We start from the raw sequence: 20,056 nt of genomic DNA on the forward strand, positions 1-20,056 counted from the left end.
TTTTCTGGGAAAAGATCAATGTTAAAAAAGAGCTGCTATTCTAAAAGAACGTAACCAAGCTATGGTTAATGAATAAATCCACTGTAACTGCAGAGGTGAAATCTCATACATTTTAACTCTTCAGAGGGGTTCGTCATTTGTTTTTCTACAAAGGGGCATAAAAAAGTGTAGGTACATTTCAATGTTGATTCATTAAAACATTTTCCTGATTATTCTATTTTTTTATTTTACTATACAACTTTAAAATATACTCACTATTTTCACTGAATACATTTTATCCTAAAGTATTCTCAAATTGGCAGGTCTATTTTATTGAGACTAGATCAACTTTCCCTGGTACTGGGGAATGAGATTAAGAATTGGCTGGAACTCTATCTGTTTTGAAAATGGTTACTGGTAGCAGAAATAAAAACACAGTAAAAAATTTTTTCGCTTTAAAAGTATCAGTTAAAAAAATGGAATGAAAAAAATTTTAACCTGGACTGCCACACTACCTCATACTACCTCCTTCTAAAAGTGATGTCTAAGTGAGTGCTAACTAAAATGCATTGTTAGGTAGTTGAACTAATAAAATAAATACAACTGTTAGATATTTGAATCCCTAGGCTACTTGCATATGTTTTATATTCTTGGGAAAAATAAGGTTGACCTTTCATGTACTTCTTCCAGTATGTCCAAGATGACATATTGAATCCAGGTGTTACTTGTATTATACAGAGCTCAGCAATCTGGCAGCATTGAGGGACAAAGAGGGTTGTGCTGGCAGGGATTTATAATGCAAACTATCATAGCTGAGGGAGCTGCAGAGAGAGAAAGCTCAAAGATCAGCATAGGAATCTCTGAATCTTTGGCTGAGTAGTGATCATCACATGCATGTGAAGTCACTACACAAGCCAAGCCATCAAAAAGAACCATCAAAAAAAGTAGATAAAAAAGAAAATATATGAATGAATAATGGACAGAGTTTTTACAAATCTTATGAAAAATGTAAACACAGATCCAAGGCACTCAACAAACTCCAAGAGAAGAAACATGAAGGAAATCATACTAAGGCACATAAAAAATCATTGAAAAGCAATGTTAAAAAGGAAATATTAAAAGTAACTAGAGAAAAAAGTCATTACATACAGTGGAAAGAATAGCATCAGGCTTCTCATCAGAAACAACACAAGCAGAAAAAAATCAAGTGATATCTTTCTAGTTCTAAAGGAAAGAAGTCTTCCGAGAATCCTTTTTAATAATTTTTTTTTAAATTAAATTTATTGGGGTAACATTGGTTAATAAAATTATATAGGTTTCAATTGTACAATTCTATAATACATCATCTGTATATTGCATTGCCTGTTTACCACCCACCCAAAGTTAAATCTCTTCCTAGAATCTTACATGCAGCAAAAATACTTTTCAAAAAACAAGACAAAATAATGACAGTAAGGCATAGAAAAGCTGAAAGTAGTCATCAACAGCAGACAAGCACTACAAGAAATGTTAAAGAAAGTTTTTCAGATAGAAAGAACATGATACCAGATGGAAATTATGATCTATACAAAGGGGACAAAAAGTAATGGCAACAATAAATATAAAAAGCCTTTTTTAATACTTTCAAAAAAACTTAAAAAACAATTACCTGTTTAAAGCAAAAATAATTACACTATATTTTGGCATTTAGAACAAATATAATAAATTGTATGATAAAAATAGCACAAAGGCCAGCAAGGGGACAATAGAAATATAATATTTTAAATTTCTTGTACTATATGTGAAATGGTACATTATTTGGAAGTAAACTGTGATAAGCTAAAGAAGCATATTGTAAACCTCAGCGCAAGCACTGGAATATACTTGAGACATAGTTACTGATTCAATAGTGAAGATAAAATAGATCATAAAAAATATTAATATAAAAGAAGACAGGAAAGCAATAACAAAGTACACATGAAATGAAAACAATAACAAGATGGTAGATTTCAACCCAACTATAGTAATCAAAACATTAAATATAAATGCTTTAAACTAGAGATTGTCAGATATGATAAACAAATAACAGCAAGGTTCAACTATATGCTGTCTACAAGGTACCAACTTTAAAATAAAAACAATGGTTGAAAATAAAACATGGAAAAAGATTTGCCATACAAATATTAACTAAATACAGATGGAGTGGCTATAGTAATATCAAAGTATATAGAGAGCGAGAAAAAAAAAAGGTCATCTTATGGTGATAAAGAGAGAGACTCATCAAGATGATATAACAATCCTAACTTTGTATGAAATTAATAGCACAGCGTCAAAGAACACGTAGTAAAAACTGATGAAAATGAAAGAATGGACAAATCCAAAGTTATATTGCATATTTTAATATTCCTCTCTCAAGAATTGCCAGAACAAGTAGTTATATATGGGTAGAGACAGACAATTTGAATAACCATTAATTGACCCAATTGACAATTATAAAACACTCCAACCAATAACAGCAGAAAACATATTTGTTTGTGTTTATGTAGAACATTTACTATGACAGGCCTACTCTGGGTCATAAAACAAATGTCAATAAATTGGAACAAAATATAAGATCAAAAATAATTAAAGATATGACAGTAGTTATAATATTTACCAACAGTCTAAGAATTGTATTTGATTTTTAAGTACTTTTAAAGTCTGAATTGTTTGAAAAACAAAATCCAAACAAAAGCAATACATTCTAAGGAAAATGGATATATTATGAGTCATGCTTAAGATCCAGTTGTTTAATTCTTGCATTTCAAGTGTACTCAAGATTTCAAGTACAATAAATTCTCCTTATATAAAAATTATTCTGATTATATCATACATTCATAACACTTATTGTTTTCTATTTGATTGGGCCAAGGTCTAAAAATTAAGCACTATAATTCTTTTTGGTATGGAGGATAGGAAGTTAAATTATGCAAAAATCTACCCACATTTAAGAAATTATTAAATTCACACTAAATTTAATATTTTTAAGCTTAGATCAGTACTTCCGTTAATAGAATGATTTAAATTCCTATTAAGGTTGAGTTCACTTACAAAAACTAAGTGAAATAAAGATTGTGTTGTAACTGACACACCCAAGAAGCATCTCTGAGGTAGTTATCCAGGATTAGTGCCAGTTGTCTAAAGGCACATCCATCAGCTTTCTAAGCACTTTGTGAGCTTAGAGGCATGTCATGTGGTAGCACTTCTATTATTTGTCAAAGACCAAAACTATCCATTAGCAAAAAAAACAAAAGGATGATCAAGCAGGTCCATAGTTTTATTGTGAATAGATCCAAGTATAATGCAAGTTAGCTACAGGCCAACTTACTGATTCAAGATACACTCTGTCTCCATCTCTCATCTATATTAACTACTGAGTAGGGTTATTAAGCAAATTGTTCCATCTCCTTGCTTCCCAGGTGGGATTACTCTTCTTGACTTTCTTGTGGCTGAGTGAAGTCATGTGACAAATTTTGGTCACAGAGCTATAAAAAGTAACATATATCACGTTGGGTCAGATCATTTAATTGCCCATCGAAACCCTACAGAGTTTTATATCTCCCTGTGAAAATGACTGATATTGGTCAAAATGGAAGCTGCTTGGACAGTCTGCATCCAGGTGTCAGGTAACAGGAGTAAGACCACCAGGCCACCTATAATGGATCTGTAGTGGGAGCAATGTATAGACTTTCTTCACAAAAAGTTACGAAGATATGTTGGGCCCATGATAACACTTTCAACACTGTAAAACAAAAACGAAAATTTTGTCTCCACGAAACCATTAACAACTCACAGATCACAAACTGAGGAATGCTAAACAATATTTCTAAAATCTCTTAGAGCACAAGGGAAACACTCTAAGAAAACTTTCTCACAAATTTAATTTTAGTTTTGTTTTGCAGTCCCAAGTCTGTAACTTAACATGCTTTCATGACTGAACTTTGAGGAAATGATTTTGATTGTTTTCTTTAGGAAAAAAATGTTTGTGTTTGAATTATTTTTTTCCTTTAGGAAAATTTTAATAGCATAATTTGAAAAATGTTTATAGAAGTGTAAAATTTTATTACTTTAAATTGCATTTTTTAACCTGAAGCATTTACTGCCCACGTCAACATAATTTAAAAATATAAACTAGCATCTGGATATTTATATTAGGTAGAAAGGAAAATAATGATGTTTGGTTTTGCAAATCTAATAAGTTATTTTGCCAATTTAGAAGCATTCTACTTTGAATTTAGTCATCTCATTAATCAGTTTTATTTTTTCATATAAAATTTTTTCCTCTATTTTGGAAGGGAGAAATGAAATGATATTGCAATTAGTGAATCAATAAGATCAATGGTTCTTCAACTAAGAATGGATTACACTAGTTTATTCAGCCTCAAGACTCCACCCGTCAGTGGAAAGAATAATATACAGTACAGACATGTTGTCCCAATTTAAGGCTCCATAGTATATGTGTTTGTTTGCATCTCCTGATAAGAAAATTATATTTCATTTTTCACAGTTATAAAAAGTGACTAACAGATATTTTGCTTACACTCTTTTATAGCAAATCTCTTGGCAAATGGGACAGAAAAGGAGGACAGAAACAAATTTCTACTCCCATAAAGGTAAAAGTAATACAAGAAACTCATAGTAATAGCAAGACCTTGCTTTCTCAGGAAGCAGGGAAAGGAGTTGATTTCCTGAAGGCTATGATTAAAGCTAGAGATATCTGACCTCTCACCTCTTTGAAGACTAGATATTGTTATCCAACTCAAGATTCTCAATAACTTTACTGCCTGCTGCTTCTCTCAAAAACAAAGTAAAAATGATAAAAACAACGTTAATAAATAGTCCTATCACTAAAGGGACATTTGAAAACAGTTTTTGGTGGAAAGTGCATTGCTTTGCAAAGTGAATCTATCATCACATGGATTCCTCAGGGAAAGCTGCAGCAATATTGCAACACCCACCCATGTTAAAAGTGATGAGAAGCGGGGGCACAGGAAAATGAGTGATATGTGTGAAATGTGGAGAAAATTCAAGCATTTTGTATGGAAGTGGTGTTTCCATAACTACAGAATAATTTGCTGTTAGGTACTCATGTCCCTAAATGCAACTCAGTTTCTTGATATCTGTTAAGGACTGTTCATTTAGTAATTGTGACAACACCTTTTCTGGTTAAGAGTCTCAGTCTTGTGCAAGAGTACCATACTATAGAAGAGTGAGAGAACAAGTGAGATAAACTAGGTTCCTATTCGCTAAATTCTCTCACTAATTATAGAAGTTTGTAATATTTTCTAAAAAAATTTAAATCTACTGTTCTTTCTTTTTCCTAAAATAATTTTCAACATTTAAGAATCATTCATACATTTGTATGATGTTAATGAAATGAAAATGTTTCATATTCTAGTATGAGGAAGTCATTTTGTAATCTGAACACAGTATCAATATTATTTTAAATACAATTATTTTTTCTGTTTGTAAAACTCAGCAAAATTCACATTTTAGTACAGCATGGTATTTAATAGCCCTTTCTGTTTCAAATGACTAATCAAAGGATGGTAAACATCTGGCCCAGACACCACTACTCCTGCACCTGCTCCTTCTGCAGACTTTAGGAATTGATTGTGGGGCTCTTTCCTACTGAGCTGAGATGTAGTCTTAGAATCACTCTTGAAATCTTCCATTCAAGGATTTCCAAAAGAAAAGAACTTATACATTCTGTTATGATTGTTGATTTCCTTTCTAATTCTTCCACTATATTACAAATTCTTTTTGCAGTGACTGTATTCATCTTTGTATTCCTATATGTAGCACAGTGCTCATTGTGGGTAGTCAATTAATATATATTAACTACTATATTTGATAATAATATAAAGATATGAAGTTTGCAAATAAGAAGTCAGGAAAATATTTAACTACCTAGTCTCTTATTTTTATTTAGAATAGTTAGTATATAATTATATATACAATGTTCAACTGGGCATACAGAATCATATATTTAAAAATGTGCTACTAAACAGAATTATTTCAAAAACAGTAGCATTTTGTTGAAGATATGCTAATTGGAAAATTTTTTTCACTTAGAGCCATAGAGCAATCTTGTAATTTCAAGAGACTGGAGATTTTTGGAACAGCTGAAATAACAATTCAACTAAATGGAAAGGGGGAGGGGTGACTCTGTTGGTAAAATTCCCATCAATAACATTTAAAAACATTAAAACATTATTCACTGACATTAGGCAAATACTGCTAATTTGCAACAGAAAAGGGAAGGACTCCAGGAAATTTGTGAAATATATATATATATAATTTTATCACTTGTTGGTGTCCTCCTGTCTCCTCTGAAGACCAATTAAACTTCTCATACCCTGATGGAACCTCTCTCTGCCCACCACTCCAGCAAAAAAATGCACCTCTCACTCAAGTTGGGACACCCATAATCATATACCTATCTTTTTTCCATAGAGAATTAGTTTCAACTATTTGAGAATTACTCTCAGTACCTGTCAGCTAATAGCCTGCTAAGATGTTATTTAGTAATGGCTTAAAGTATATTTGAAGTTCTATAAGATACTTTTGAAGCTGAAAAAGCCATAAAACGCAAATGAATCATTCCCCAGTGGTGAAACTTTAATCATTAATGTCACGATTCTCAAGAAGGGTCTAAGAGCAGAAAACTAGTCAGTCACTTAGAACTTTTAGAGTCCATTACTCATAACTCGGCCTTACAAGTCAGGACAATGAATATATATATTTACTTCTGGAATCCATACATGTTCTAATATTATTCTATAGTCAATAATCTATGTGAACTTCAAATATCATAAATCTAAAAGTTCTTCAGTAACTATTTCCTGACAAATTTATTAGCATTTAGGGGTAATTTTTATCATTATAAAATTATTTTTGCTTCTACAAGATACATATGCTGGAGGAAGAGAGAAGTAATCCTCCACCGGCTTAGAAACTATCTAAGGATGCATTTCTCTGAATTTCAGATTAGATAAAGATGGGGAAGCATTCTTAATTGTAAAACATTACTTAAATCTGTGAACTTGAATGCTGGTAATCTATTGCTGGTCAACTGGAAGGAATTATTCTGGACACCCGTCCTTCTCTTCAGTATCATGGAGATGAATATTTTCACACAATGGAGAACTGATTCCCATATTAAAACACTGTAACCTCCACAGAGTTAGGTGATGCCCCAAATATTACTGCTAGATACTGTTACGTAGTTACAGCTCTTGGAGTCTAATATCAAAGTCCATATTACCACAGTCCAAATTCTAACTTTTACTCTCTAGTATGATTTAGAATATTGAGAAAGATGGAGATTTCATCATATAGGAATTCTATAAGTGAAAAAAAAAATCAGTGAAATAATTTGGCTAATTATATTTTACATTAATATGTTCTCTGGACTTTCAATTTTAGTGTATACAATGCACCTTAACTGAGTTTTCTCTTTGATTATTAAAAAAAAAAAAAGTGTGTGTGTGTGTATATATATATGTGTATATATATGTGCATGTGTGTGTATATATATATATTCCAAGTAGAAGCCATTTTCCTCACTTTTTAAATGAGAGAAAAGTAGAAAAGTATCTGGAAATGACTGACAGAAAGTACTCCTAATTTTCATTTCAATTTAGCCAAATTTCCTTTATTTTATATGTTCATCCAACTCATCGCCACAGTAGTAACAACAAGAAAGCAGAATACTGAGATAATAAGCATTATTACAAATATTCCCACCAATGAATGACCAATCTTAATGGGAAACCCTTTTTGATTCCACCACTCCTGAAGAATAAGAGTATCTCAAAATAGCTACTGTTCTCTTACTTCACGACTGCTTTAAATTATATGGAACACTGGGACTAGTTTCCAGAATCTTTCTCACTGTTTACTTTCACTTTAAGATGTTAATGAGAAAAAAATTTAACTCCCTTAAAAAAAAAAAAATGGCCTAAATGGTAGACTTAACTCAAAATAGCCACCAGAATTATGTAACCAAGCAAATATATTTCCTTTTCACACTAATAAGACAAGAATCCTCACATATAAAATATAAAGTGCATACATCAGCAAGACAAAAAGAAAAGTCAAAGTAGGTCTCTCTCAGTCATTATCCAGTGCAATTGAAGGGTTCTAATTTTATTTATTCTTGAGCTTTCATAACTGTTATAATATCTTATAAAACTCACTTTCTGTGACAACTTCTGTTATATTTCAATGAGTATGCTTTATCCAATGACATATGAATCAACTGCTACTTTTGACATAATGCAAGCATAATTGTTTCTTAAAATATTTTAAATTAATAAAAATACTTTTGACATTGTATCTAATTAAAGTGAAACGCTGATGTTTTAGAAACTGACAATTAATAAAGCGCTCATTTTCCCTCCACGATTAGTTAAACATAGTCAACTAATTTCCTTAAGAGAAGAGATTAACTTCACCTCACTGTTTGTAACAACAGAATATTCTTGGGCGACACTATACCACTTCCAATTTATGTCATGTCTCATCACACCACTTTTGTTTGTGGACAGCTGCCCGAGGTATACAAGACCAACCAAAGTAACCTATTTAACTGAGATAATTATCCAGATAATTAAAGTAACACATGTTTATTATGAAACATTCTGGCAGTTGAACCAAAAATTCTGTGTCCAATATTCACAAACTGATGGCAATCCCAATTTTCACACTAATAGCACTTAGATGGGTCTAAAATAGAAGTAGCCACAATATATGTTGTATCTGTGTACAATAAAAGAAAAAAAATGAGGCATTTATCCAGAAACTTCAGATAAATGTAAGGCTAAATGCATTTTGTGCTAAATTAGCCTGATTAATTTGTTGCTTCAATTCCAGAATTGATATATTTTGGGTGGAAATGATGCATAACAGCATTCGTAACGCTTCCAATATTTGGAAAGGTAGTAAGGACACTAAAGGGTGAAGAATTGAGCTCTGTTGAGATTTTTCATATTTTAAACGAGTAGAAACTTTTATGATAAGATAATTTACATTTCTATAAGCTTTATAGTTTCAAAGTAAATATAACAATAACATCTCATTAAGCCTCAAAACAATTCTGTGAGATTGAGCAGAAAATTATCATCATCCCCATCAATAAATGAGGACCCAGATTGATTTTGTCCATGATTTCTAAATTCCCTTGGAATATTTCCCAGGCTTATCCACTTGCAAGGACATATACTTTCGAATTTAGTTTTCAAAGTGGCCATGTTCACTACATCTTCTTTAGAAAGTCTCTTCTACCCTCTACCACACTTTCATAATAATCTTCTCTCTTTGTTTTCTACACCATAAATACTTCTAAGATTCTTGAATTCAAGACACTCTACTGTTTGCTTATCTGTTTGTTTACATGTTTGCTTTACTATCGAATTGAAATTCCCTTGAAGGCATAATTTAACTCATTTAGCAAATATTCCTGTGCCCCATTATTTTCCAGATATCATGATAGGAGCTGAAGATACAAGCATTCTATGATCGCTGCTATTCTGGAGTTTAACATATAATTGGAAAGACATAGTTTAAAGATACATTACAGAAACGATGAATGTTACAAAGCAAAAGCTCATGGGTCTATGCCAGCATATTACAGATGGAAATAAGATTACCTGAGAGATTAGTTAATTCCACCCTGAGGAAGCTGAAGTTAAAGTCAAAGTCAAAGGGACAAAAGGTGATGGACAAATTGGGGTAGGCTGAAAGAACAAAGTTCTAGGAGAATGAACAACATATGTAAAGACCTTAAACCAGTACATATGACAAACAAAGAGGTTCGGCATAGTTAAAAAATTATTAATAATAATAACAACAACAAACAAATAGTTTCCCAGGCTGAATTAGGAAAGACTTCAATTTCAAAGGAATTTGTCCTAATGGTGATAAAGTCACAAAAATATTTGCAGCAGGTAAATGATATGGTAATATTTGTTCTTCAAAAATATCATTTTTGAGGCCCCAGGAAGACAACTGAGGGTGAATTTCAAAGTCTAGTAATGAGTTTCTTATATAATGTAAATGAGAAATTACTGATGTTGCCTTGGACTAGGATGCTGGCAGAGAGGTTTGAGTGAAGGAGTACTAGAATTGAAACCACATTCACAAAGTAGAGCCAGTAGGACTTGGTTACTGCCAGCTATAAAGATTGAAAGAGAAGTCAAGGATACCTCTTAAATTTCTGATTCTAGCAATAGATATAAGAAAGAAAGAAGATTTGAGGGGGAAATGGACATACTGAGCTTTAGGAGTTCAAGAGATATCTTTATAGAGATATCACATCATCATGCATATTTTGAGAAATGGAAGACCTAATTTTGAAACTTTGGATATGAGTCTAGTTGTTTTCAACTTTCCACAGCTACGGGAATGTATAAAATCATACAAAACAAGAACACAGGTTAGACCAGTGACAGGGCATTAAGAAAACCTAATACTTTAATCTTAGAATGGGGGCCTGATAATTTAAAATTAGATTTTATTTTAGCATTAAACTGAGATTTCTATGTGGAAAGCTTTGGGATTATACAGATGTTCTGCAGTGTGCTGACCAAAGAGTATTCATAAAATTATATACCTTACCTCTAACACATACATACATACCAAACTTTAATAATCTTTCCTTAATGGTCTTAACATTTCATATCCAAATAGAATTCATCACATTGTACTTTATAACTTCAGGGTATCTGTTAAAATACCATCTTAAAAAATACATAGTACTGATCTCCAGTTGTGTCCTTGGCGAGACCTTGCAACTTGCTGAGCAAGCTCCAAGACCCACACTAGTGGCAGCTGACCTCAGTTTCTGGCATGGTTTCTTGAGGCAACTATAAGCATAGCATCTGTGGATTGCTTGCTGAATCTTAACAGGTGGCCCTGGAGGGACACAGGCTGGGGCTAAAACTGGCCTGCTGCTGAATCCGTCTCAGGACTGTGCCTCTGGACACCTACTACACAAAGACCGGGAGATTTAGGAGCTTTGCTTGGTACATAGAAACAGACACAGAAAGGCAGCCAAAATGGGAAGATAAAGAAGCAGAAACAGTATGAAAGAAGAGAACAGAGATCCAGAAATAATGGAGTCAAGAAATCTAACAGATGCAGCGTTCAAAACATTGGTTATAAAGATGCTCAATGAACTTAGGGGAAAAGTAGATGAACTCAGTGAGAACTTTAACAAAGAGATAAAAAACACAAAAATAGAAGTGGAAATTATAAAAGGGAACCAGTCGGAAATGAAGAATACATGATCTGAGATGACTGTATTAGAGGGAATTAACAGAGTGGATGAAGAGAAGGATCGAACCACCAATATAGAGGATGGAGAAGCCAAGGTCACTCAACCAGAATGGCAAGAAAAAAGAAGTCAAGAATATAATAATAATTCAGGGAGTCCTTGGGAAAATTTTAAGTGTAAAAACATTCATGTAATAGAATACCAGAAGGAGGAGAGGGAGAACAAGTGGAAAAGCTATTTGAAGAAATAATGATGGGAAACTTCTCTAACCTGTTGAAATAAATAAACATACAACCCCAGGATGCTCAGAGAGTCCCAAGAAAGAGGAACCCAAAGAGGCCCATACCAAGACACATCATAATTAAAATGCCAATGGTTAAATACAAAGAGAGAATCTTAAAAGCAGCAAGAGAAAAACAGTTAGTTACCTACAAGGGAGCATCGATAAGACTGGAAGCTGATTTCTCAAAAGAAACTTTGCAGGACAAAAAGGCTTGGCACAAAACATTTAAAGTGATGAAAACCCAGAATCTACAACCAAAAATACTTTATCCAGCGAAGCTATCATTTAGAGTTGAAGGACAGTTAAAAGCTTCTAAAGAGCTTCCCAGACAAAAATAAGCTAAAGGAATTCATTAACACCAAACCACTATTACAGAAAACGCTGGAGAGACTTCTTTAAGAAGAAAACCATGTATCAAAATCATAAATAAAAAATGGTAGTAACTACATAGCTATCAATGACTGCTTTAAATGGAAAATAATTAAGTGCTCCAACCAAGGGATAGAGTAGCTGAATGGACAAGGAAATAAGACCTCTACATATGCTGCTTATAAGAGACTCACTTCAAATTAAAGACTAAAAGGAAGAGGATAGAAAAAGATATTGCCTTGATGGACCTAGAGGGTATTGTGCTAAATGAAGTAAGTCAGATAGAGAAAGACAAATACTATGTGATTTCATGTGCATGAGGAATCTAAAGAACAAAATAAACAATAACAACAAAAATAGAAACAAATTCATAGATACAGAGAATATTTTGAGGGCTACCAGATGGGAGAGGGAGTTTGGAGAAAATGGTGAAAATAGGCAAAGGGATTAAGAAGTGGAAATGGATAGACACAAAACAGTCATTGAGATGTAAAGCGTAGCATAAGAAAAATAGTCAACAATGTTGTAACAAATACGTAAGGGTAAAGAGGGGTATTAGATTTTGTGGGGTGATCACGAGCTCTAATCACTATGCAGTACAACTGAAACTAATATATTCATGTATGCCAACTACAATTTTAAAAACTCATTGAATTGTACAATGTAAATATGAACAACTAATTGTCTATTATAGTTCAATAAAGCTGGGGAAAAATAAATAAATAAAAATTAGAAAGTACATAGTATAATATTGAAAATAATTCAGACTAAAAATAATTCTTTAGAAACTTAAACTCTTTGTTTAACCTGAGAAGTATAGGTAAAGAGCAATAATTTTTACATATATAAATATCCCTAATCATTTATTTTATCTAGACATAGCTAGCTAAGCAATTGGGTGATTATAAGAATAAAAATGAATAATTTCAAAGAAGACAGTTTTGGTATTTTAGAACCCTAAAGTAACATAAACAATAGAGGACACCTAGTGGTCTTTAACAGAATCAATATTTGCCTGCCGAAAATATTAAACAACATATACACACACACTCCTAATAATTTCAGAAGGAGTGCTAATCTGAAAAAGATGACATCTCGAATCTTATATGTACAAACATAAGCATACATCAATTTAAATGTTTCAAATAATTTCCATGTATCTCATTTCATTTAAACTTCACAACTGTTCTATTAAGTTTTAGGCATAAATAAGTCACTTTAAGTGCTTCACGTTAGATTAAATAGAAAATAAAAGGTACAATTTTAAAAAGCACCTATAAATACAAATTTCTAGTATAGGATCCAATTCTCATTATGGGATACAAATCTCAAATATAATTATATCAATAATACTATAATTATTAATATTATAGTAATATAATATTAATTATGTAAAATATAATTGATATTTAAATTATAAAGTATTACAAAATAGATTTCATATGAGGCCTACTCATATTTTATTATTTGATACAAACATTTCAAGGGCAAGAGTACCTGGCAAAGATAAACCTCCCTTTAGATATCTAAAAATTTATCCTGCTTAACACTAGCTGTATATAAAAACAAAAATAAGTGATAAGTCTCTCTCCTGACCAGTATCATTAGCTCTATCCTCAGTAGTCTCCAATCTTCTTCACTCTGCCACATTCTAAAATCTAAATCCTCTGCCTAAAATGCCTCAACCACACCTTATTAAGTCCATCATTAGCACAAATTCCTGTCTACACCTCCAAACTCACTCCATTACTACCTAGGTTCTGGAGACACAGAACTACTGTGCTAGGCTGCTTGTACCTCATGTCATACTGGAATGCACGCTTCTGCTCCCATTTTGTTCATCTTGGTAATCCAGATTCCAACTTTAAAACTCATTCAAGTGTCTTTGAAGCATTCTTCTTGTGCAAAAAAAAAAAAAACCTGTTGTTCACTCCCTCCTTTATGTCATCATTTACCACACCACCTGCGATTATTTGCTTGCATGTCTGTTTTTGTTACAAAGCTAAGGTCTGCTTTGTATTCCCATTTGCAATATTTGCAAATAGAAGCTACTCAGTAAATGCTTAGTAGTGAAAAATGGATATTCCTTTGCAATTATTTAATAGATTTAGAACATGAACATGGAGGATTGCCATGTATTTAGTGGATAGGTATGCTCTGATAACCAATTGTATTTAGAACTCTGTACTAGTGTACAAGAAAATTCAATGGCAAAAGGTGACAGACTCTTCTCTATAGACATTTATGTCCATCAAAAGAAAAGGAAAATGAATATAAACAAGCATTAGCAACCAAGCTACCAGCGAGAACAAATGTAAACGGAGCCAATAGGAGCCAATAGAATTGTTCAAAGTAAAGGTACTGACCATTATAGCATAGACAACCAATGTAGAATGTTTTCTGGAAATGAGTTTAAGCCTAATTTTTAAAGGAGTAATAGAAAAAGAAAGGCTTTCTAAATCTGAGGTGTGACACATGCAAAATTAAAGAAGAATCATTCTCTGCAAATGCACTGTAAACCTAGAAAACAAACAGAAAGGAGTTGTTGGGTGAAAATATGAAGTGACAATGGTGAGACGGGGGAATGGTTTGCTGGAGAGCCTTGAAGGCACAGCGAAGAAACACAGATTTGATGTGATAAGCAATAGGGAGCCTCTCTATGTCCTAGCAGAAGGCGGGTTTAGAAAAACACTGGTGTTTGCTTATGGCAAGTCTTAGAATTCTGTGTTTTCTAAAAAATGAAAGTAGTCACAATATGTATTATATAATTATAGACAGACAATTTATAGCAAGAATTAGTTTCTAATATAAACCAATTATAATGTTAAAATTAATCAAAGACAGAAACCGTAATTTCGATTAGCTCCCTGTAGAATAAATTTTCTTATTAATGCTCTGTTGTTAAACATAACTTGTTTATAAATCCATCTCTAAGCCAACATAAAAATCTAATATTGATTGCTAGAAGACTATTGCAATGTTCCAGGACACATTATTCATTTGAAATTACTATAGACATATACGAAGATCAGATACATAAGCCCTCTTTTTTGCCACAAAGTGAATTTAGTTAATTATGATAGGTCTAAAATCTACATTAGGAAGGATGAGGAAATAGTAAATGAGGAATAAAAAATAAAATATCATAGATATGTATTCCAAAGCCATAGTTATTAAACAAGTATCATCCATTTCCCATACTTTTTTTTACATTGCCTATGACACTGAGTCCTAGAAATAGATAACCATTACGGTCGTATTTTTTTTCAATTATTATTTCCTAAATATCTAATAATTTCAAAGCTCATCCCCCCTTTGATGAAATGACTAGGACTGGCAGCATTCAAGGCTCCTAGGATTCTTCACCTTTACTAACTGAATTTCTCATTTATTAAGCTCTTAATCTTCCCCTTATCTCTTCAGTGGCTTGTGATTGTCAAAAATTGTTAATAATATGCCATTTAATTTCCAAGGATTTCCTCACCATATGTGCATTTTAGGAGGATCACAGAGAATTGGTTCCCCTGTGAAAGGTTATAAAACAGCACTGGCTTGGGTCACTGACTTTATAGGAAATACAATAATAACAGTGCTGAACTAACAAAACGATTTTTTAAAAACCAAAGTCCAAGTGTGAGAAAGATTCACCTCAGTTTTCTGGAGATTACAGGAAAAGGAATTCTCTGGCCTGATTTACCTAAATAATTGCCCCAGATTTTCATATATATATATATTCAGTATAGCATTACAGAGCTCTATTTTTACATCTTTAAGCCATTGATCTTATACTTGCCTTGTGAAAACAACTTCCTTCCTGACTCCTTAAAACCATGTGTTTCATAAATTAGTTGGCCAAATTAGCTCTATCCTTCTATATTAGCCACAACATTCAACTTTAGTAACGATAGTAACAAAAGGGCTAAATTTTAAAGTTTCTGTGTTTCATTCACAATATTTCTCTAATTTATCTGGCTTTGGCGCTTCTTGTTGTTTTTCAGTTGAACTAATTCAGACCGGAGGAAAAAAAATGTATCACTGAAGATGAAAGCAGTTTCCTATAGAAGGCAGCTGCTGTCCTTGGAAATGATTCTTTTAGAACAGTAGCAGCTTCCAGACTTCACACATTACTTCCCCAAATTTGCTGAATTTAGCATTAGCCAGCTTGGTACTAAAACACTCAGAACTCAGAGACATGTGGGTGAACTCACATCTTCCTGTGCAGTCTTATTCTAAATGCTCATAGAGCAACTTCTGAATCATTTGTTGTATTTCTACTTGTAAATACGTCCTTGCAGCATTTATAAAAATCAGGTTCCATTCAAGTTCCTTTGTGATTTTGGTGTGAATCATGTAGGTGATGAAATAATGAATTAATATTAAGTTCTGGATTATTACTACTTCTTCCCTGTTTAACAGTATTACTAACAGACATTAAATATCTATGATATATGTGATATTATATGGGAGTATCGTATCAAGAAAACATTCTTCAGTTAAATGAGCTTATGGTTCATTTATTATCGAGGTCATTTATTTATAAGAAAGATCTTGCCAACTCACAACTCTGGTCTGAGTGTGCTTGGTTACCAAATGTCCATAAGTGCATATCAAATTGCATTTTATAGTAATGGTGGCAGTGAGCTGATCTCCTGAGTTATATCATGCCATCTTTAAAACACCATCATGTTACAAAGATCTAGGTGCCTGTGACCGCTGCCAGGCACCAGAGGACATCAGTTTTAAAGAGTGCCTGCCCTCTTCTATGTCCACATGGTCTGTCATTTTATCTGATAGGACGCCATCTGTTCATCCTGCTGCCATTCTCTAGGGTAATTGGGTTAAAACTACAAGACACTGAAAACAATCGCATTGCCCACTGTATTTCTAATTGACTGGGAATTTATAACAGTGACTTTTTCATTTCACAGGCTATTAATTAAAATTTTTTGTGTGACTGTTTTAAGAGGTAAATATTCAATTCTTATGATGCATGGACCATAATCTTAGTTTAGAAGAGTTTCCTATAATTTTATTAAATATATAGAAGAATTGAATATTAAGATATTTGACATTAAAAGAATATATGTTATAGTGAGAAGCTATATAATTTTGTGGTTAAGAGCATTGCCTCTGGAGTCAAATTGCCAAGGTTAGAATTCCAGCTCTACCTATTACTATAAATCGGGGCAAGTTATCAGTTATTAGGAAGATTTAAGGAACTAATCCAAATAAAGAATAATATATATTACTTGACAGATAATAAACCCTCTATAAACATTACCTATTATTACCAATAATCATCTTGGTTTAACATTAATCTCAAATTGGTATAATTAAGTTTGAGAACCAAACATTTATTATATTTTAGATGGAATGTGCCGTATAGAAACACATTACAAGATGAATCCAATTTCTTAAATGTGCTGCATTTGATTTTAAGTATACTCTATATCCGTATTTTAAGAATGATCCATTTTTAAGCTTTTTCAGTAGTGTCTTACGCAGTGTTTTATTATTGTATGTCATTTCCTGAAATCCTATGAACCAAAATGTCATTGACAAGCATACACTAAACACTGTAACAGCCTTAAAGAAAGCAGGGCTAATGTTTGCAGAAGATCCATTTTATTACTTGTTTAAACCTAAATTTCAAATCATAATTCATCCTAAAAATGCTAAAAAATAATTTCTGCAATGTGTAAAGTGACAATTAAACCACAGCTAGTATATTGTTTTCTTTAGTGCAGGTTTAGGCACTCTCAGAGACTCTTCAATTCTCATTTTTATGCAGTCAATAAAATTCAAGTTCTAATTAATTTAAAAAGAAAAGGTAGATTTAGAAGGAAAAAAAAAGTCAAAAAGGTTAAAACTCAGACTCTGGAATTAGGAACATAAACTCTTTTGCTTGGTAATGATATATTTATCTCAGATTGTTGGAAACTCCAGCTGGCTGAGCCCTTTCAAGGTCCCATCAACTGCCTAAGAACAGCAGATGCCCTATTCAGCAAAACATTGGCCAGATTCACTATATTTATTCACTGTATTATTTTGTTTTCTATATAATAATTTCCCTCCTGGACATGCTGTTTTTCAGTATTATGAAGTGAATTCATAGGGAGAAACTATCATAAATAATTATGTGTGAAGCATAACAAGGAGCAAAATTATTATGCTAAAATCAGTCTTGACATATACAACTTGGAAATATTCAAAAAACCTATTTTTCTTCAAACGGAAGTTCTCTAAAATTTCAATATTAGAGGAACCATATACCAGATTATCTCACAGAGCTAATTACACAAACTAGGTTAGCAAAGAGACCTTACACATCTTTGTCAGAGATGGTACTAATGTATTTATATTAAATTAAAAAAAAAAAAAAAAAACTTCCCATGGTGAAAGAGACGTTGCATTGGTTAGGGTAAACATCTTTTCATTAAAGTGGATTTGTTAGGAAAAAAAAAAAAAGAAGACCGAAATGGTGTAAAACAATTGTTTTCTAATTTTTTCAGTTGATTCAAATCTAGTATTTGACCACTCCTTTTGAAGATACAAATGTATGACTTATGTACCCTAAAGAATAATGAATATAATATTTCTCCTAGAATTTTATAAAACTCATTATATATAGCATAGTTGTTCATTTTAAAACAGTTATAGTCAACAACATCATGATATATAGTAGCTTTAAAAAAGAAAAAGATATGTCTTACCTCTTCCCACTGATGTATGTATCTAATTAACCTTGAAAGTCGTAATAAACGCAACAGACTGAGAATTTTTGTAAACCTCACAATTCGAAGTGCCCTGGCTGTCTTGTAAACTTCTGAATCCATTCCTTTTTCTACAATGAGAAAGATATAATCCACTGGGATCGATGAAATGAAGTCAACCACAAACCAGCTTTTTAAATAATTCATCTTGATCACTTTAGGGTCCAGGATGATTTCAGAACTGTCTTCATTGACAGTCCCAGTCCTAAAATTCATGATCAAGTCCAAAAGGAAAACTGTATCTGAAGCCACGTTGAAAATAATCCATGGTGTTGTTGTTTGTTCTGTAAAGAATGTGATTCCAACTGGTATGATGACCAAATTTCCAACCATCATTATAAGCATTATTAAATCCCAATAAAACCTACAACAAATAAAAAAAAAAATCACATTTTAAGATATAGACAATATCCAGACCATTTGCCCCCTCACCCATAAAAAAATTACCGATTTATGGTTAAATAAATGAGTAAAAGAATAAAGTGTTGGTTTTGTAAATAAGGTAACTCTTTCAATGGCTATAAATTTATATCTTAGCAAAATTAATATATTCTTAAGCAAAGTATTGTGATTACAGAATTCTAAAAATTAGTCAATATGAGGTATTATAGAAATAAATTCAACAGCCATAACTCCATTTATCCAGTAAAGAAGCAAAAACACCCTCCCCCCCATAGCTTACATGGAAACAAGAGAGAAGTGTAAGACCAGACGATTTACCTCAAAAAACTGCTTTTGGGAAGACTCTTTGGAGGTGATTTGAAGTACTTTATATGTCAAATTACCAATCATAGATTAGAATAAACAGTAATAATTAAGGTACACAAAAAATACTGGCCCTACAAATTTATCACTGGGAGATTAAGTAAATCATGGATTCTAGATTCACAGTACTCCAAATATTTATGCTTTATTCTTCTTTAGTTTGAAATAAGAAAACTAATTTTATTCTGAGGCTAAAAATGATTGAACAGACTCTACTTTAGATTTGAATTTAGAGTATTAAGAATCTATGATTATTAACTACCCTTTGAAACATTCTTATTTCACCTTATATTAAATTGAGAGAAAACCAGGAACTTTTAGGTTATTCCAGGTTAATATAGTGTAACTAAATTCATCAGAGATGATTATGTTATTTTCATTTGGATTCTTTCAAAGTTTATTCAATGTGCAGTTAACAGACTAGCTAACAGACTATTTATACTTGTAACAAGTATAAATATAAATATATGTTTATAAAATGAAGAAATAAATCAACTAATACAACTCTATAATAATGAAATAGTCTGGAAACACGAGTTACTTCATCCTGGTCATCTGTGTCCTCTTTTGGCAGTTCTTTTGCATAAATAA

At 32.2% G+C, this 20,056-nt stretch overlaps 1 protein-coding gene across 1 annotated transcript in view; it reads right to left on the reverse strand.

The window, feature by feature from the left end:
* The window catches only part of HCN1 (hyperpolarization activated cyclic nucleotide gated potassium channel 1), a gene marked incomplete at its 5' end in the record, with an annotated part of 344,119 nt that overhangs the window by 283,984 nt on the left and 40,079 nt on the right, over positions 1-20,056 (reverse strand). The window contains one exon of the mRNA XM_011373887.2: positions 18,641-19,064. Within this exon, the coding sequence (XP_011372189.1) occupies positions 18,641-19,064 (424 nt within the window). The remainder of the gene's footprint in view (positions 1-18,640; positions 19,065-20,056) is intronic.

Source organism: Pteropus vampyrus, unplaced genomic scaffold (assembly GCF_000151845.1).
Source record: "Pteropus vampyrus isolate Shadow unplaced genomic scaffold, Pvam_2.0 Scaffold234, whole genome shotgun sequence".
Taxonomy (NCBI): domain Eukaryota; kingdom Metazoa; phylum Chordata; class Mammalia; order Chiroptera; family Pteropodidae; genus Pteropus; species Pteropus vampyrus.